The sequence below is a fragment of the Phlebotomus argentipes genome, unplaced genomic scaffold (assembly GCF_947086385.1).
Source record: "Phlebotomus argentipes unplaced genomic scaffold, Phlebotomus argentipes genome assembly contig_32, whole genome shotgun sequence".
Lineage (NCBI taxonomy): Eukaryota > Metazoa > Arthropoda > Insecta > Diptera > Psychodidae > Phlebotomus > Phlebotomus argentipes.
The window spans coordinates 1,104,503-1,125,441 of NW_026776187.1; the positions used below are offsets into that span (position 1 = coordinate 1,104,503).

The 20,939-nt window shown below is 40.8% G+C and overlaps 1 protein-coding gene across 1 annotated transcript; it reads right to left on the minus strand.

Annotated features, from left to right (window-relative positions):
* Nucleotides 1-78: 78 nt before the first annotated feature.
* Nucleotides 79-19,133, minus strand: LOC132264003 (uncharacterized). Its single transcript, XM_059764044.1, has 6 exons — nucleotides 18,847-19,133; nucleotides 6,706-6,792; nucleotides 2,543-2,721; nucleotides 2,135-2,485; nucleotides 611-865; nucleotides 79-544 (listed from the first exon to the last, which is right to left on the minus strand). Exons 3-6 carry the CDS (start codon nucleotides 2,575-2,577, stop codon nucleotides 277-279), a joined length of 909 nt encoding a protein of 302 aa, XP_059620027.1. The 5' UTR covers nucleotides 2,578-2,721; nucleotides 6,706-6,792; nucleotides 18,847-19,133; the 3' UTR covers nucleotides 79-276.
* Between the last annotated feature and the right edge of the window lie 1,806 nt (nucleotides 19,134-20,939).

Below are 20,939 nucleotides of genomic sequence, written 5' to 3' on the forward strand. Positions count from 1 at the left end.
AATAAAGTTAGCTCAAGTATTTTCTAGAAGCGTCATTTGCTGTTGCTTCAGTCGAATAAAGAATTCATGGTTTTTGGCTGAGGTTTACTTTATTAAAAATTATTTATTGTTATTTACAAGATACATGAACTCAATGTATGAGACACCCTGGTTATATTGCAATTATTCTCGTGACACCTGTTTTCTGTCTCACAGTGTAATAAACTCGCTATGAGGGAGAATGTTAAGGTCAGCTTTGCTTTTAGGAAGATGTTAATTCGTTTGGGAGAAGAAGATTCAGTAGCGATGATTGCTCTCGCGGTCGGAGTACTTTCCACTCATCTTGCTGACTGAGTATCTGTCTGAATATCCGTCGTATCGATCGGTCTTGTAGTTGATCTCGTGCGGCGTGTAGCCGATGTTTTTCTGCCAGTGGCGCGTCCAGTAGAGATCTTCGTTTCTCAGCTGCGAAGGTGTTTTGGCGTCTCGGCAGACGATGACGCAGTATATCATGCTGCCGATGAGCGTGAGGAAGCCGAAGATGAGGAACACAATCCCGAGAATCCTGACGAAGGCAGAGGAGCGAGCGGTTATTAGTCTGAATGCGATTGAAGAGTGCTTTTGGATTTACCACACAAAGACTGGCTCCATGAACTGGATGACAATGACGAAGCCCAGCGTGACCAGGATGAGGCCGAGGTTGAGCAGGAGCATGAGGCAGCAGACGCCTTTGGCATTTGGACAGAATGGATTTGGTGCTGACATGGCTTCGATTGTGGCGCCCGCGGCGCGCCTCGAACGATTGCTTCGGCCCGTTTTGGTGGAACTCGCCACTGAATAGATGCTCCTTGGGCCGCCCCGGGATTGCGGCCTTGCGCTGTATCGGCTGCAAATCAGATATCAGAAATTAGCAAGTTAATCCGAGGACGAGATGTAATCACTTCATTCCTGCATCGTGCCTTAATTGAGAGTGTGCGTTGAAGAGTCGTAAAACCATCCCTTAAATCTTTGAGCTTTTTTGGGCCCAACAGCAAGATGAGCTCTAATGAGAGTATTTTTAGATACCTAAACTTTGCGGCTGAGATAAAATCATCCATCTCACAGGCTATTTTTATCATATTTAACTTTTGGGGTGAATTTTTCTTTGGATTACCCGCAGAGCGCTTCTTGTGGTCAAGATTGGCTCTTGGATAGCACTTTTCCCTGCTCTGTGATTATGCTGTGAAACTTATTCTTCTCAAACTTCCTTACAATATTAAGCTTTTTGCTTTCACGAGAGATTTATGTATTTTTAATTAAACTCTTTCCGATACTTTCAATATGTTGTATCAATATACTGAACGTCTTTTAAGTTGATTGGGAGTGTTTTTTTCTCCTTCCACTCCAACTCTACCCTTTTTGTCATGGAACTGAAAGTGTAAAGAGAAAAGAATTCTCGTTTTATCTTCCGCATGGTGTAATTATCCTCCTGTCGACAAATCTACCTTTAATCTATACTTGTTCACTATAATCAAACCTTGACCCTTTTATTTTCCCCTTTTATCTGATGAAAATGAATTTTCGCTCTGTGCTGTTTATCATGGAATTTTCTGTTTGAAAAATGACTCTTGGTATTTTTTATGTGCGATAGGATGAACATTGCAAAGGAAAACAACCATTCCTTTTCACGCCCTGAAATAAAAATACATATTTCACATATTTCTGCAGTGTAATTTACGATCTTGTGAATATCCAACCACCCACACTTTTCTCTCAACAAAATTTACTTTATGACGGCAGAAATATGCCTTTGATGTCGTAAAGGAGGTGAAAAATAAGAAAAATGCCATTTTTCGCAGGAAAATTGCAAGGAAAATCACCAATAGTGTCATTTTATGGCATATCCAATTCCAATCCCGTTGAACTTGAGTGCTAATCTTATTAGTATTATGTGGAAATTGGATTACACTGTCAAGCGCAGTGTTTGAACACTTTCGATTGCAAAAGATCTTTCAATTCTTCATTATTGCGCAGACTGAAAAATTTTAATCTATCTTCATGTGGAGGTAATAAATTAAGGATTGCGTTATCACACATGTTTAAGAATTCTTAAACACTGAATTCCAAATTAGAGCATCATCATCATCAGCTTAAGAGCCTTTAACACGCTTCCCACCTGATTTCGGATGGGGCTTTGTAGGCGGCGCTCGTCACGTAGATATCGCTTCCTGTGTCGCCGCCATGGTCGTAGCTGAGCGCCGAGGGCACTCGCGGCGGCGGTCGGTTTGGCGGTCCGGTCGTCGGTCCCCGCGGGACGCCATTCTCCTGCCTCTCCGCCCGGGACTTGCGGGCGGGGGCCGTCGGCGGCGTCGCCCGCTCGTTGGCCACTGTGTACTCGGACAGGGTTCTCTCGGAGGGCGCCCTCTGACTGTCCTCGCCGTCCGTGGAGTAGCCGCGGTTGGCCTGGGCGTAGGGCGGATCGGGAGTGCCTCTGCCGTGCGTCGCCACGTAGTGAGCGCCCTTGAGCCTGGCGGGCGGGAGCGTGATTAGGGGATTAGAGCGCATAATTAGGGATTGAACGTACCTCTTCACCGCTCTCTCGTTGATCCCTTTGAACATTTCCAGTCGCGAGAGTGTGTGTTGTGTGCGGTTCTCCTCGATTGACCTCTCCGGGGTGATTTATATGGATTGGTGGGAGTTGAGAACTTCCTATTGCGAGTGATTCAGTGAGGTAGAAATCCAGAAGAAATGTAGTGTGGCGACCTGAGAGACAGAAGAGGGAAAGAGGGATGAGATTGGGTGGAGAGCAGGTCTTCACAATGTGGTGAAAAGTCGTGGAGTCAAGTGACGAAAGGCGAGGCGAGAGGATTAAGTTGAGGGAGCTTTTCTCGCCTCTTGCCAAGCTTCTCTCGCCTATGCCATTTGTTGATTGACGCGGTGTTGCGACGAAGGGATGAAAATTGTATGTTGCGATCTGATATCGTGGTGATGTAATGTGATTGAACATTTTCTGGTTGGGCGAAGAAACAGGTGAAAATGATTTATATTTACCACATTTGAAGTATAATGTTTTTTTTCCCCATTAAATGTATTCACTATTATGCGAAGGACGAAGGATGTGCGCTTTGAGATACTTTGCAGAGATGGAGCGAAAGTTTTTGAGGGACGCAAACAAGAAAGATGAATTTAATTGCTGTCAAGCTCTGGGTAATTTGCATAATTTCACTCTGGCGAGACAAAGTTCAAAGTTTGGCCCCCATTGCGACTTGCGAGGCATGAAGATGTTGAGGATTTTCCAAGGAAATCCCTCAATGGACTCTCTGTGTGCGTGGCACGAAAAAAGCAGACTGCTGAGACAGCGAGAGGAAAGTTCAACAGAGTATAATTGTATTTTCTTGTCGGCGATGACTCAAATACCCAATAATTAATTACATAATCCAACTCTTACTTTTAATCCGCATAAAAATGAGTTCAATTGTGAGTCTCTCGTGCTCTCGCCGACAGAGACATATGGAGATGCAGAAAGTGGAGTGTGAGAGATGAGGAATCAATTTTCTCTTCCATAATGCAGCGTGCACAACATTATTAATTATGATTATAAAATTTGCATCGGGTGTGGGAATTGGGTCTCCTCGCCAATTTCTTCGCATCTCATCAGCTGTGCGCCTTCTTGGACACGCTGATGATGATTCTTGGGAAGCTTCCTGGTGAATATTCATGATGCACTTTTTTCTCCACACTTTTTTCTCATCGCACAGTTCCATCGTATATATTTTTCTAATTAATTATCATCGGCAATTACGAAAGAATATTGCATGGAGAAGTAATTGATTTGCAGGATTGACAGAAAGAGTGAGAAAATGATTGTTATTTTCTGAGTGATCGCCATGGATGACTTCTGCTGAGGACAATTATTTGTTTTATGGTTCACTGGTGGTCTTCTTTGTGCAGTGCAACATCGTGGATTAAAGTATAATCTAGCACGATAAATCACTTTTTGCACTTTGAAGATTCATTTTTGTGTGTCGCAGCGGCGAAGATTGCCTGTGGGTTTTCGTGGAGGTGCAACTCTAGTCAGATCAGAGCCAAAGGCGAGAGAGATTTATATACGTAAAATTCTATCTCGCAAATGCATGAAATTGAGGCGATTCACCCTGAAGAATGTCTTGTGTTGGGTGAACTCATAAATATCACTTCAAGTGCACTCTAAGCACCCAGAAGTGTGATTCATATCCTCATACGCATTCTTAAAGACTCTCGAGACCGCGCTATTGAGTATTTGCCATGAATTTTAGTTGCGCAGCAAAAACCTACGCGCTACCGATGCTGTTTGGCGTTCACATGCGCTCGAGAGAAAGGTCAGGTTGTATGGAAAATTCATTGACACCCGTGACATGACATCAAGATGAAGCCTCAAAGTGGCAAAGTCACGGAGGAATACATCGGACAGAGGGTGGCATGAGATAAATGATAGTGACATGAAAAGTTGATGGATGTATCACTAGTGATAATTTTTCATCTCGTACCCTCCGCGTTTCAGGGAGAAAAGACGCAAGAAATAAATGTGCACTCTGAAATGATGTTGTCAAGTGTAATGAGAAGGGAGAAATCACGGGATTTCGTTGGAGGAATTGAATAAGTTTCAGTCGCTACCTTTTGTGCTTGATATCTTGGCGCTTTTTCTCGTTATTTCTCGTTAATTCTATTAACTCAGAATATGCCAGAGCATATAATGTTGATATTTTCGTGAAAGTCAATTGTTTAACGTGAGAAAGCTTCAGTTACAAATCATAAAGTTTATGCACATAGAGTTATAAATTGGTAAATTAAGTAAATGTTTATTTTCTCGCTCGAAAAATATGTTTTTTTTTGCATATTCATTTCAAGAGAAGCGGAAATAAAATTGTGTTAATAAATCAAGAATTTAACGTTTTATTCCACAGAAAGTGCACGAAAAGGAAAGATATAAATTTAAGACTATAAAATGTTTCTGCAAAACAAAAAAGATCTTATGTCAAGTGTTTTTGACATTGGAATTTGATGATTATTGTGTGTCTAATGCGAAGGAATGCCGAGACATAAAAGTCATGCGGTGATATTGAGGAAAAAGATAGAAGAACTTGATGTTAGGCTGACCTAGAGTAGTTCTCATGTTTGGGATTTAATGAGCTTTCGCAATCTCTTTTGTTGATCACTGCAAGTCTTCCTTAGCGCGCATTTTCTAGCTTCAGGAATTGGATGAAAAATTCAGGGAATGGATGTCAATAAGAACAGGAAAATGAATCAGTTTGAATTCCGTGCAAGGCTAAGACAGTGTTTCGTGCGATGTACGTGAAGTTTACGAACGCCAAATGTGTGTAGTGTACATTTCCTCATGACAGTGACTTCTTGCTTGCTTCCTCCTCTGCACTCTCGTTTTGATCATGCCTCACATTCACCTCGTTCTGGCGTGAATGGCTCGAAGAAATGGGATTGAATAAAGTTATAGTGTGTTTAATAATAAAATAACGTTCGAATGAAGGGGAAGTTATTTGCAAAATGCTTCTTTTCTCACTGATTCAACAATGTAAGCCGCATTCCACTTGATGGCAGAATTGCAAGGGAAGTGAAAATGTGCCTTCGTTTGCTGATCTTAATTGATATTCTTGGGCTTATTAAGATGGACTTATTGTGTGGTTTATTGAGAGTGACACATGTGTTTAATTATGCAAATTGCTGGGCGTTTGTCACTTGTGCAAATACTTGTGCAGAGGTGCAACTTATGATTTCCTCTTCTTCTTCGTCACCCCAGCAAATTCTTCGCGATTGTCGGGTGAAATGAGGAGAAAAACGGCGGATAGTGTGTGTGTGTGTGTGTGGAGAATGAAGGTGGGCAAAGGCGAGGGAAAGAATGGAAGATTGAATGTTGGACAAAGGCAAAAGTTTTGCCATGTGGAAGAAAAACGGTCCGAGATTGGAGGTACATATCTATGCAATATAGGAAAAAGAGGCAGTCAATGTGCGGCGGAGGGCATCTCATGTATCAAGCCGTGATTTATACAAATGTACACTTGGCCAGCAATTCATTAAACGGCAAATTATCCCACTGCAGTGTAAATACATTTACAATAAATTCTCTTGTCCGCCGCGTGTGTTCTCTGTTTTATGCCCTCGCGGCGCGATGCTGAAGAAGAGGAGACTCGCGGAGGACATCACATGGGCAGAAATGAGATCCGCACACCATCAGAGCGCGGGAATCGTGGGAAATCGGTTAGGAATGGCACCAAATAAGCGATTCACAATAATATCGATTGTTAGGGCAACAGAGGAAAGCTCCAGTGTTGACAAAGAGGCCAATTACTTTTGCCAATTCCATGGATTATTAATGATAGAGTGTGGGTTTGGGAAAATTCTTCAGTCACAATCAGGCGTCTCCATTGCAATGCCCAAAGAAATTCCATTTAACTTAGTCTCTCTCTCTCTGCCTTGGCTTTAAAATGTTTTTTTTGAAGAATAGAATCAATTTACTATTCACTCGTGTCACGATAGAGTTTGTGCTGTATGACGAGGAAAAGTTCCATCAAAAGTGCCACAAAGGCATAAGAAAAATCTGTTTTCTCAGCGTGCGAAAGAAAGAAGGAAGGAAAAAACTCATTTGCAAGAAAATATCTCAGATAATATGAAAATTCTCCTGGCGGTTTTATCCTTTCTCATTCACATGATTATACGCAAAAAATTTTGGAGGGAAAATTTATGAAAATTACTCACTCTCGCTTTGCAGATCATCTTTGTTCACGATGAATCCCTAATTCACTCCGCTTGCGAACAATTTATCTCACTCATGCCGCCCAGAATCTGAAAAGCAATATCAAAGGAATTAATTGAAATCAATTAATGCATGCATTGGATTGTAATAATGCACAATTTCAATTAGAGCTTTGTGGCAGAACAACTCTTCAGCATAGTAAATGTACTTTCTTGTCAGCACTCGAGGCTTTGTTATGAATTCAGTGACAAAGGAAAATATCTCCTCCAAAGTACACATCCATATTGATTTTCTATTGATTAGGAGTAAATAGAAATTAAGGCTGTAAGTCCTGAAGCAGGAAAATCAGAGTAATCGAGATTCCAAGATTGAAATCTCTTCTGAATAACTCGTTACTTTTTCTTTATCTCGGGTGAAGTATTTTCCGTCAATCTGTACAAATAATTGCTGTCTGTGAAAAATCACGTGCTTTTCACGGTGAAATGAGCACTTTGTGTGGGGATGTCGTTCTTCTCCTCTCACTCAGCGTCACCAAAGTCACTTGCAACCTGTTATAATCTCTTCCATTACATTTCCACCCGGCCAGAGTGAGTTGAAAACACCACAAACCATCTGACCTTGTCACCTCTTTATGGCTGTGCAGCCAGCGGAGTTGGACTCGTGTGTTGGCGGGGTGAAAAGGGGCCGTTTCTGCATTAACTACCAAGTCTCAATTGATTTTGCCAGTTGGGGATTTTGCAAATTGGTCGCGCGAGGAAGTTGACGAGAGCCACATGTGTGCAATATTGCCGTGAATGGGTTTAGATGGTGGAAAAAGGCCACTTGGGGGTTGGATCTCTGCGTGGAGAGGAAAGTTTTAATTGGAATTACGGCAAATCACAATTGGATGGCATAAATTCTGCACACACGACATCATCATGATGAATTTGTTGGGTGCCGTACCGCAAGTGGGTGGGAAAGAGCCACGTTTGGGTGCTCCACTATAAACTCCACCTCGTCAGGTGTACGGTGAAAATAAGTCAAAAGTCACATTCCATGATACCTGCACATAAAGGGTCTGTGCAGAAGTTCTGGCGTCTAGTTTCCTAACACGACGTGTGCGCTAGTCTCGATGCTCTATTAGGCCTTATAAACATTCCCAATTCCGATGCAACGACCACACGCGAGTCCTCGTCAACAATTTACCAATTTTAATTCAAACCCACCATCATAAACATGCTTCACGAATTTAACACAGGGAATTTTATTGCATATCGTGAAATAGAGAGAGAAAAACATGGTGGAAAAGAACATGTTTCTTGTGGTTTTCTCAATGGGTGTGTGTATGAACTTTGAAATTTTCCACCTTGTCCACCAAATCGCGTGTGTGTGTGTTTCCTCGCCAGTGAAAATGCCATTGCAAAAGCCACTACAGTGGATTTGGGTTTTGAGAAGAAATCCGAGATTTGCAATTCACCTGCGAATTTGATCATAAGCACAGAGCGCGTTTCCCGATTGTATCAATATTTGTTGTGTGATTTCCAAGAGACGAATTTTCCATCTGTGAATTTTCCGCAGAGTTGAGACGATTGATGCTCAATCGAGAACTCAATCTTGGAGCATTTGTAATGAGTGAATTTAATTAATTTGTTTATCCTCTACCACAGCCAGAAGCGCGTTTCTGAGACATCGCGACGCGCCCTCGGGAGGGGGATTTTAATTAATTCAATTGCCAATCCAGGCAGACGATAATGGTGCGGGACAAAAATTTATGGTATTGCCAATAAAGTGTGTGTGTATGTTTGGAAAGTCTGTATTCAACAATTTATCACCTGAGTTTCTTGCAACTCAAAATACATATAATTCATCAGTTTCTCTCTCTCTCTCTCTCTCTCTGTCTCTCCAGAGAAATCCCACGAGAGTGCGGAGCATTTTGATAACGGAAGATGAAGGCATTTCATTGACCATCGGCTCAGGCCGTGAATGAGGGGGAAAGAGATATAAATATGGGACTTATTCAACGAGTTATTTACTCAACACTCAGCGGCAATAAAATGAGATTTACATCATTTCTTTGGCACTGTCAAGAGAGGAGAAGAAGAAAAAATTAAAATTTATAATTTTCGCTACTTGGGTTGATCGCTGAAGAATGTTTTCTTATATAAACTTCATATGGAACTTGTTGGGATTCAAAAACCGGCTGACCATCTAAAATTACCCTGCAAAATGTCAAAAGAGTGGGTTTTTAAAATAGAGTGTTGGCAAAGAGACGTAGAGAATCCGCTAGAGCTTTTCCGCCACAAAGTGACGCCTTTGTGCTAATGCAAAGCATACGATGTAAAGTCTTGAAATAATGGCGCAGAGGAGATAAATGGAGTGCCTTGCGGAAAAACCTGGTGGCATATCAAGAGAGTGAAGCATATCACTGTCCTTCTCCACCTTTCCTTCGTTTGAATCATTAATTAGATTAAATATGTGGAGCATTGTGTGTTGATGCAATTGAATGCCAAAGGCGCGCGTGTCTCTCACTTCTTTCTCTCTTCACTTGAAAGTTTTTCCACTCCCTTCAATGTTTGCCCAGAGTTTCAATGAAAGCGCATTCACTTCTTAGCCGTGTGCTCTTAATTAGTCACAGAATGCACTGGCAGTTGTGCTGGATCAAAGAGAATGTATGTTGCAGTCGAGGGAGGTGATGAGGATTTCAAGTTTTCACGTGTGGAGAAGGAGGAAGACGGTGACTCTGCAGTGCATTACCGTTTCAATGAAAACGGGAACGGCATTTTCCATGTGTGCAATTGCTGGGTATCTTGTTGCACTGGATCACAAGAAATGATATAGAGAGACGATGATGGGAGAGAAAGCAATGGGGATTCGATGAAAACTTTCAGTGGGTGAAATTTTCAAGATATAATCTCGGGAGGGAGTTGGAAATACTTGCAAACTTTCAGCTCTCAGAAGCTCCAGAGATGCCTTAACTTGGAATCTTGGCGAGAATTCTCATTAATATATTTGGAGCGCTTATGTTGCAAGTACATGATATTATTTTCATTAGCCTGATGGAATTTCACGATCATTGAGATGCGCTCTTTTGCCGCCATACTAAATAATTGACGGTTTGTCATGTGTGTGAACATGTCAAGTTAATTGATCGCCAACTAATGCAGCTTTTATCACTCTGACCGGCGATAATGGTTGACCACTTAAAAGTCACGACATCCCCAAAGTATCAATTGTAATTATGCGCATATGTTTCTCAGCATCTTTCATTGATGTGAGCCCATCAATGGACAAAGTGTGCTCAATTAGAGGTGTACACATGGGGAATAAAACCTCACGATGGGCCTTCCAGGCATTCACAGTGAAAGAGCGATGAAGAGATTCATTGATGGCCAGATTGAGTGATTAATTGCCACTTGTTGCACTTTCGAAATCAAAGGCTGAACGCCGGAGAAAAACCAACGGATGATACGACAGTGTATTGTGAGGCGAATACGGAGAAATTTAGCAAGATTAGGTGTCATGCCAAAAGTGCTTTTCGCTATTGACTTTGAGAACTGCGCCGGATAAACGCCTGAGCAATGTTGTCACACTGAGAAATTGCACAGTAATACAATTATGAAGGCGCAATAAAAGTAAATAAATCATTAGTCGTAAATTATCTTTATACAGTATCGTGAATTTACGTCAATTTCCAAAGTTCCATCTATTTATTAAAGTAAATGTTACTTTGCAAGGAAAACTTTTGAATGAATTCATGACAAAATTTTCACTCGTCAGGACTTTGCAATCAGATTCTGTCCAATGTTGCTCTGTGTCTGCAATCCAACGAAGAAAACAATGAGGAAGAAATGTTAAGTGGAAAACAGAGACTCTATATTTGTCCACCTTGATTGTGCACTGCTCTGAAATGTCTCTCGGCATTCATTCACGTGTGCACGGGCAAACAAATAAGTCAGCAAAGTGTTCTGCCAGAGCCACCATTCTTAGGGTCTTATGCACTGATGCACTTAAAAGTGAACTTACGACTCTGATGGAGAGACCCAGATGTTTCTCCCCAGAGTGTCGTGGCTTGAGAGACGCCGGGAGGATACTGGTGTGCTTGGCATGTATAAACTTTACCAATATTGGGCCCCGCACACATGTTTGAGATATATAGTGCGCCACTTATAAATGTTTGCGGGATAAAAGACCAATTTCACGTGCGGTACATGCATCTGAAATTGATACTCGCTTCCACTGGCTGTGTCTCTTTCACTACCTGCAAATCACGTACAATGAGTACAAAATGCAAAATGCAGTTCAATCTGATGCAAATTTCATTCGCTTCCATCTTTCGCCATATCTTGTACGATTGAGACAAGTGTCAAAGAGTTACAGAGCCACATGAGAAGTCGATGAGAAAAAAATTGCATTTGGTATTTGAGATGTGTCTTGTGTGGGGCGCAAAAGGAGGCAATTCTATATGCGGAAGTGTGTCACACTGTCTCGGATGGCATTAGCACAGAAAAAGCATTTGCCATCATGTATTGCTGTGGCGCAAAAGACGCGTTTCAGAAAATAATTGAACGTCAGTTTGCAAGAGGAATTTAAGGATATTGACAAAAACAATCTTCTCCGTTAGTACATCAATTCAATTCCACCAGCTCTTGCAATCGTGATGTTCCAGATGAGGATTTGCATCGTGACGATATCGCGGCGATGTGTGTTGCTGTGAATTTAGAGACTAACGGACCTGTGCAAGTGTCTAATCTCACCTTTCTCTCGATGTCTCTCATCAAATGATGTTTGTCATATGATGAGGGCCTTTTCACGGGCAATTATTGGGAAATATCATCGAACAGATGAGACTCAATTAACTTCAGATCGAGTGCTAAGAGTGTGTCTTCAGCATGGATTGCGCACTGCAATTGTCTCTATTCATCAAGCATTTTCTTGTGCTGTTCATTTGAGGCAAACGTACAATTAATTTGTTCCTGCTCGGCCTCTCTTCAGGCCATCATCGGGCGAATGGCGCGCACAAAAATGGTTTTAACGGAATTATGCGCGCGATGTGTGTGAGAAGAAAATAGAGAGACAGAAGACTTAACATATGCTGTTGTGTGTACATAAATTTCCCATTGAACACCTTCAACTTGGACGTTCTGCTTTGGTAATTAATTAATCAGTGTGGCTGAAGTGCAAAAAAGAAACAGAGAGAACTTGAGAGGCAAACAAGAAAGTTTTGTTGGTGCATTTAAAAGAGTGTGTAAATTGAGACCCAATTTTTGTTTGGTCACTTTTTGTGCCACCATCTCAAGTCCACATTATGCTATTTTGTGTAGATTTGATATACAGAGCATAGATAATTTATTATGCCGTGCACAAAATACAAGCACACAGTGAGGAAGAGTAGAGTGGAGAGTGACCAATATTCAGCAGTGTTGGAAATGACTTGTTAAAATTTGAAAACTGTTGTAGCATTACGCGCAAATTGGTTGGAATTAGATTTGGGGTGATGCGGAGCAGTGAGAATAGGAATGGAATGGACAAAACACACAGTTTTGTCGAGGAGAGAGAGAAAGGTACTTTTATGCAGTCTCGTGAGTTTAATTTCAATTGGCTGGGCTTTATCAATTGAACATCAAATTGAATTTTCCACGAAGTGGCGAGAGAGAAATTGAGGACGCTAATTTTACAAAAGCGCAGCGCGCAAATCAACATTTTCCCCGCAAATTCCCGTCGTGAAGGCGCATTTTTTTTATCTTCTCTCCGGAGATCCGAAAAATATTTAATGAAGTCGTAGTGTTTTTTCTCTGTCTCAACTGAAGATAATGAACATTTAATGATGCCGCATTCTGGGATGAACTGGAAGTTCATTGAGTGACACGAACAAGTTCGTATATAATGAGGTTGATGACGATGGGAATTTGCTAGGCTGTGTTTTCGTGGCGCAGATCAACCACATGCGAGTGCAAATTGATTCCAAAAAGGGATCACCAACTACTGAGCACACATTTAGGCCCGAGAAGAGCGAGAGAATGGGTTCGAGGCGAGTTCAAAGGCGCGCTTGTTAACTTCTCGAGCATCGAGGTATGTTTGTGGAAAGGTAAATTTGTCTATTAATTAAGTGGCTTTTGATGAAAGAAGCGAGATTGGCAAATAGTTAAAACCATCTCTCGTTCTTCCACTTCCCTTTTCCGCCTCTCTTTGGGCTCGTCATTAAAGTCTCGAGAGTGAGATTCTGCCTCGGTGATTTTATTGAGGAAAGCAAGATGCTAAAAAGACGAAATGATCTTTCGTTTATCATGGATAAGAGTCTTTTTTTCTCTCCCCATAATTATTGAACATACTCTTACATCCAAGTGTTGGCTTAATAATTTCTATTTCTTGATTTGTGATATTGTTCCATGAGAAAATTTGAAATTGCACTGCACAAATGGAACAAAACGTCAAAGAATGTAAGTTGGAAATGCTGAAGACTAAATGGAATATCTTTCCGCCCGTAAAGCACTATGAGGAGTGCTCAAATATTATCTTGACTGTTGTTACCACCATTATAAGCAATTTCATGTTGATATTCGCTGGAAATTTTTACCATTACTGCGGAGATCTTACAAGACCTTCCATTAAATATTTGCTCAGGGCACATTCGCCATCCATTATCAATTTAATACATCATTTTGCATAAATTTAGAACACTCCGCGGCGTGTATGGGGTAAAAAGTAACATTGAATGGGAGAGTAGAAATGGAACATTGATCTCAAATTGGCGAGGAATATTAGGTGGAATTGCAGAGATACATTTGAGAGAAGTGATTAGTGGAGAAACGAACGAGGGGCACTTCAAGTTTCAGCTTTAAAGACCTCAAGCTTTACAAATGCACAAATGTTTTGAATGAAATTTTGGCCTCAAACTTCAAAATTGGTGTAAAAATAAACGATTTCCCGTGTAATTTCTTAACAGAAAAGTAATAAATTCAGTGAATTTTCAACATGCTTTCTCGTCTACAAGTTAAGCTTAGAAAGTCAAAGGAATAATTGCGTCGAATAATATTTGTTCATGGTTTTTTGTGAATGACAAACCCTCGTTCGAAGGGTGAATAAATACACAATGCGAGCATATTTAGTATCCGAACTTGAACAATCTTGAGAGTGAATCATACATTTAATCTCACACAAAGTCTATGAGACGGAAAAACGTGAATTGTATGAATTTGGTTGTGCATTGAATGTGGCTTCTTTAATCGATCTCATTCTCTCGCCAAGCATTGAGGATGGTTAGAAAATATCCTATACAATAAATGTGTGCGCGATATGATCGTGAGAAGCGTGATTTGACAATCGCTGGGTATGAAAGTTTGGCGCTGTTTAATACCAAACATGAGCGTCACAGAGTGTATAAACTTGAGCAACAAGTGCGCAACTTGAGCGTTAAAGTTTAACGGAAAAGTCCATCAAGTATTAAAGAATTACGGGACACCAGATGGTGTCTTCATTCTTCTGGCGTATTGAGATGGTAAAAAGCTCCGTGATTTTGGCAAGCTAAAGCCACTCGAAGCTCAGATAAGAATTCGATTGATTTCATTGAGGTGCGCCATATGATTAATGCTATTAAGAGAGGCAGAAGTTCTCCAGAAAATGCTGACAAATGGCAATTAATTGTCTCTCAATAGGATTTCCAAAAGTTAGTTCCGTACAATCAATGCAATAAATCATCATTTCGATTATGTTATTTGCCGGGGAAAAAAAATAAGTAGGCAAAATGTAAACAAATACTGCTCAACGCTCAACTCATAAGCAACTTCTTCTCATGATGGCACTGTTAGACGATTTTCTCCGCAGTATTTCTGCCATTTATAGAAATGACTTAATAATTGCTGGAACGGTGACGTTTTTTGTGTGTCACGCGCTCCTCAAGCTGAAATTCTAGTGGGTGGGCCGAGAGTCAAAATTCACGCCAGTCGTTCTGAATATGGGCATGACATAAAGCGCTCATTGAATTATTCACAATCGATTTATTTTGCGCTAATGTTGCTGCCAGCAGAGAGCACTTTTAAGAAAATTACTGAGGGAAAATGGAGACAATTGAATGGAAAAATGGGGCAGAAAGTTATTGAGTTTCTACAGTGGGTGAAAAAAGTCTTGATTCTGTGAAAGTCTTATAAAATGGGATGGAAATACAATTAGTAATCAGTCAGCTAACCGTTGTGTGGAATTGCATGAGAATTTGAGTGGTCAAATTGAATTTCCACCACTGTAAATCTTCTATTCGAGTGGAAAAGTGCTGAAAGACAAAAAGACTTTCATATCCTGCAACTATAGATTACTGATGACTTATCCAAAATTGATTTTTCACTCGCAATCTTTCTCAACTATTGTCACGATGAAAAATGGCAAAGATGACTAAAAGTGCGGTGGCGCAGAGGAAGAAGTCTTTGGGTACACAATCCGCTGGGATCTCAAAGTAATTGGATGTTGAATGTCTCGTGTAATCTCACTGGTTGAATTGTTATTACCTCATTAGTGTAGTTGGGGAAAGAGTAATGAGCAAAACGACTGAATGTTTTACTCTTCTATCTCTTCTCTCGAATATATGTTGACTTCCTCTAGATTTATATCACTTGAGAAAATACCGAATTGAAGCGTTTCTGATGATTTTCCCCCTTTTGCTCACGATTTTCTCAATTTATGAAATTTCCGTGATATCTTTGGCATTTCTGCCTCTTTCATTTTGTTTTAATTAAAAATGAGGAAGTTAAATTGTGTATAAGGGAAGTGGGGCAGAATTTATTTGAACATCAAGCTTGATTTTGGAGCTTCTTTAGGCAACAATTCATTATTATTCTATTAACTCTGAAAAAAATTATGTATCTGTGCATCAATTTACCAAAATTAAGCACCATTTGAAGGTTGATTTTTGGCATTTGCTTCTAGTGTTTAGTTAGACTTTGTACACAATAAAAGTCACAGGGTAATTAATGCAGCTCCACTTTCCCCTACAAACTTTACAGAGCTTTTGCATAGGATATCCTTTTGGGTGAGCTTCGCTAAAGAGACATTTTAGACCATGAAAGCATGTAATGTTCCGTGTAATTTTGCATAAGAGGAACAGAAGAAAAATGGGCAATTATACGCCCTTTTGTGTCGCGGCTTTCTTTGTGTATATGTGTATCTCTTCGTCTCGAATTTCATCTATTTTTCGCCAAATTTATTCCACTGTGTGCAATTTGACGTGAATTTATAATTTGCCAGTAATCCAGTTAACAAGGCGGAATAAATAACTTGCAGACCTAGTAAATGGATTATTCTTGTTGGCTTTTTTTCCACCATTGGAATTAAAGCTGGGATATATTAATTAGATGAAAAGGATTGCGCCAGTAATTTGGTAGTGGCATTGAGAATTGCGCTATGGGATTTTTATATTGGCAAATACAAATAAAGCGAGATCAATGAGAAACTCCATTGAGAGAATATTTCCAATTGCTGATTTGTAGTTCAAGGTATTGCACGGAATTTAATATAGTATTTGAGCACTTCTAAGCATTATAGTTCAGCTTCTTTCCACTCCCTCTATCGCAATGGTGTATCTCTCTTTTGTGAGATTTATGTCTCGATGGTGGCATTTAAGTATGGAAATATAGTGGCAATTCTGGGGATGTTTATGTCATGGTTAGATAGAAACGTTACATGGTGCGAATATTTGGCAATTAAATATAGTATATCGTCAATATAGCAACACACACAAATTGGATTCCGAATCAGGCATTAATAATTCCATTATCTCGCCAAAGTTTACTGTTCGCATTTCTCTCTCTCTCTCTCTCGTTCTCTCTGATTTGGAGTGAAATGACTTTATTTTGGACAAGGAGATGCGCGCTTCGCTCTCAGTTTGACGCCAAAATAATTGTGCAACAATCCAGAGTTGGTCCAACGCTCAATCTTCATCACCGCAGCTCATTTGTTTCACTCTTTGTTTGGGCCCGAAGATGCCGAGTGATTGCATCAATTTTTCGACTACCATGAGATAATTTTATGTTTTAAAGTGGCACGATGTGAATTCATGAATTCAGCATAAATTTTACACGCCCTACATATCAATGCTCGTCTTTTTTCTTTCACGAATTCGAGGATTGTTCTTTTCTGTTCGATTTCCACTTGAAAATTTCAGGCAGTGGCCAAAAACCTAAGATTGCATGAGAGGTTTTTGGCTTAATTCGGCCTTTCTGCCTAGTTAATTGGCATTTCGGCGAGCTGCAGACTTGTGTAAACTATGCTGGTGAGTTTGTGGTGGCAAAAAGATCACCTTCCACTTAACTGTGGTCGCGATGAGACAGATACTTAACAGTTTCTCACGCAATTTTCCGCTGTGGGAAAAGTGTCGAAAAAGAGCGCTCATTTAGTTAAATATGTGCCTCCGTTTAGGAGATGCAATTGCGAGAGAGAGAGAGACCCTGAGAATTCGCAAGAGTCGCGTTTAATTGCCACAGTGCTCAAGCGCAGCTTTTTCATACTTTTCACCATGAATTATGACACTGTGCAAAATGTCTTTAAAGAATCCGATCACGTCGCGTCTTCGCCTCGAAACCCACACGCGAAGACCACCTCAATGTCTCTTGGCATGTGTGGCGGTAAAAATTGGCGCACATTTTCTTGATGTCGTCATTTGAGGTACTTTGGCCTCTTGGTTTTTTATTTTAACATTAGACTTTTATGATTGCTCTCTCTCCCCGCGCGAGCATGCTTGGGGTTTGGGGTGGAAATTTTATTGTGATACACACGGAAATCTCAGCACATTTTCCAGCCATGTCTTCGCTGGGTGTTCTTTTTCATTTTCATTGCTCTTTCTCCATGGCGCGCTTTTCTCTGCCAATATTTATTGCCCCAGAACGCCCTCCGCGAGGCATTTCTTTGTCTGCCAATGGCACATGTGAAACAATTTCTTGGAGACGACGCTTTTTTGCATAAAAATTCCACATACACATCATTTTCCATCTTCACCAACTTCTTTCCACTCGTGAGACGCTGTCTTGGGTGCTTTTGGGATTGGAAATGTAATAAATTTGGTGTCTCTTTGTGAGGATCAGTGTGTGATGTCATGGTAGTTGAGACAGTCAAGAGAGATATTCTCCTTTTGATATATTTGCAGCGTGAAAAACGCGTCTCTGAATATTGATGCACTTTCTCACAGTCAACTTTTCTCCATGTCGGAGTTGAAGGTGTTTTGCTGAAGAATATTAATGACTTTTCATCTGCTGATGTATTGCTCTTTGATTTGTTGTCACATCGAGATGGATATGAGTAATGCCCTAAATGAAGTGTGTTTGCGTGAAAGATTCATCGCGGTTCCGCATAAGCAAAAGCAGAGTGAGTGCTTATCTATACGTTCAAAGCCATGCTGAGGCTTTTCCCTGCAATTTCACACCGATGGACCTCTTAAATCATCAATGAAATCACCTCATTGACTCGCTATCGTGTCCATTTAAGGCAGATTTCATAAGATTTTTCGTCAGAGTGTCTACTTAGGTTGGCACGGAATGAGATTAAAAGGCAATGGTGGGGAAGAGAGTTGCTCTGGATGCGTGGGCATGGCAAAAGTGTCTTTTTCCTCTTCATTGCCATGAAATTATTAAGTTGCCCGCTCGGCGGATCGTAGGTGAGAAGGAAGGGAAGGTGGATATTGTCAAGAAATCCCAATAAGACGCTCCCTCTCCTTGTTGCTCTCTTTGTACGGAGAGAATCAAACTATCGCCTCCGTGCGGAGTGTGAATGGAGCGAAGAAGTGGAGGAGAGGCGAAAAAATGAGAAAACAATTTACGATGGTGGTGGTTTGCCTTGGAACTTTTGCATTTTGTCGTGGCCATTTTTCAACAGGTATTCGTACATATATTTTTCCCACTTTAAATAACTTTGTGTGGGGCAATGATTGTGGGAAATCAGAGGTGGGCTCTCGCGATGGTTGCGAAAGGTCTCACTTGAGGATTCTCAAGAACGTGGGGAAAAGGCATGAAGACTGTCCAAATTCAATTAGCACGACGGCAAATATTAAGGTAAATAGCAGATTTGGCGGAGATTTCAAGACACATCACATGTGGAGATCACATGTGTGTGGAGACACACACACATCGCGCAATTGACTGCTGGAAGAGATTTCTTAAGACGATATGAGAAGATGTCAGTTGACTTACATCACCAGCGTCTATTGCGATGTTGGAGGCACAAATTCCACTTTATTCACTGGATTCCAATGGCAGACAATTCGATGACATTCAGCTCTATCTGGGCCTTTCACACAAATTCTCACTCTTTTCCACACTTTTCACTGGGGGTGTTGATGAGTGCACTGCCGATGAAGAATCCACAGAAATCCGTGGTGGAAATGATTCACAATCACGATCAATTTTCTCACAACCGTGATCAGAGCGAGGCTGCAGAGACTCGCGATCGCACAATTGAGTTCTCGCGGTTTTACCTGACTGAGATCGACTGAGTGGCAGCTTTTCGCTGATTTACCTGCGAGCCGTGCCTTCTCACCTGGCTGCTCGTGGATCAACTGGCTAAGATTGTGTGTGTGCGCTGCTTCGCCAGTGGCGGCGGAGTAAAAGAGAAAGTTAACACCGCGCTGAATTCATGGTGGAAGAGACTAGCAGAATCATAACCAACAAATCTCTGGATTTTGTGGTTTGGCGCCGTTTTTTCCCTCACCTTCGCGAGTAATCTCATGCGATTTTTTTCACCTCTAACACGGTTGTTGTATGTTGTTTTTTTTTCTCTCATTTCCACTGAATCCCACCTCGGTGTGGCTTTTGATTAATTCATAGCAAATTTGTGAGTGGATTTCATTGTGGTTCTGCAGAGGAACAGCTACAGTAAGACTCACGCTACTTCTGCAGCTCACTTAAGCACTCACGATAGTTTGTTGTGGCCCAATGCAGAATCCCAGAGACCGTGTGCTCAATGTGTGTGTGCTAATTCATTTTCCTGTCTTGTATATTTGCAGAGAATTTTGAATTCTTCGCCCTGCGAATTGACCTTGTACCTCATCTCAGCTTCAGTGAACGTAACATTTCACCTCACCTTATTGCTTTACGTCATAGCTGAAGAATATCGACGTTGTACACAAACTGGCGGTAAGTGGATGTCTCTTATGCATTGTTTTGCATTCTTCTGTGCCAAGAAATGGCATGTCAACTATCAAAATCAATGAATTTGACACCTATTCTCTGAATCAATGGTGCGCTATTATTTATTAATAGCTCAAGAGCTCCCATTCAAACCATTTTCATTCATTCAATTTCGCAACGTTTTTTTTTTCGAGTTTCTCTCTCACTCTTGCTCAACACTAAATGGCAACAAAAGAGGCTTTTCCTCGCCGTGCTTCTCTCCCACTGTGTGTATTTGTGTTATGCAAATTTTTCGTAAATAGATACATCTGTTTGATGATCAGCATCGCACCCAAGAAAATATACCTTTTCTTGTGTAAATTCCAAAACACCCACCAAACACTTGAGTTTGCTTAATGAAGAGCCTCACCAAATATGAATGAATGAAATGTCTTTTGAAGCATATGCATATTTTGCTCGACTTTCTTAAGTACGATATTTGCCCAGTGTGGTCATTTGGTTTTGTCAACAACCTCTGTGAAAAGATGTCCATCGCACAAATGAGACCCACTCGGTCCGCAAAGGGTTAAAGGCAAAATTTGATTCACAGAAGCGATGGTCATTAGCAATTTTCATGGCGGAGCAAAGTCCAGATAAACATCTCTCGTTACGAAATGAGAAATCAATCGCAACTTGGCAGTATATTTAGTGTGTCAATTGGTTTGGGTATTGAAGCAATAAAAAAAAACTAGTAAAATGGTGAGAAGATTCGCGTCGTGAGATATCAAAGAGCATCAAAGATTCAATTCATCATCACAGCGTTCGTTGACATGAGTATTTTAATAGGCAGTATTTATATTCCAATTGTACTTTTCACGTTCGACAAGCAGCTCCGCATAATTTGTGGGCAGTTGTGCAAAAAGATCTCCAGCATGGAGAGAAATGGATGATGATTTAACTGTAGGCAACTCTTTCACCTCTTCACACTTTTATATTTGTTTTCATTGTCGATCATTGACATTTCACGATGGCATTGAAGTGAGATTTCTTCACTTTTAGGAGAAATTGGCGTGACGCGAATTGCCACAAGAGTGAATCCTATTGTTTCATCTCTTTCACAAGTGACGGAATGAAAGTGGTCTGCAAAATGCTGTCTTCTGCACTCTTGGACAATGAAA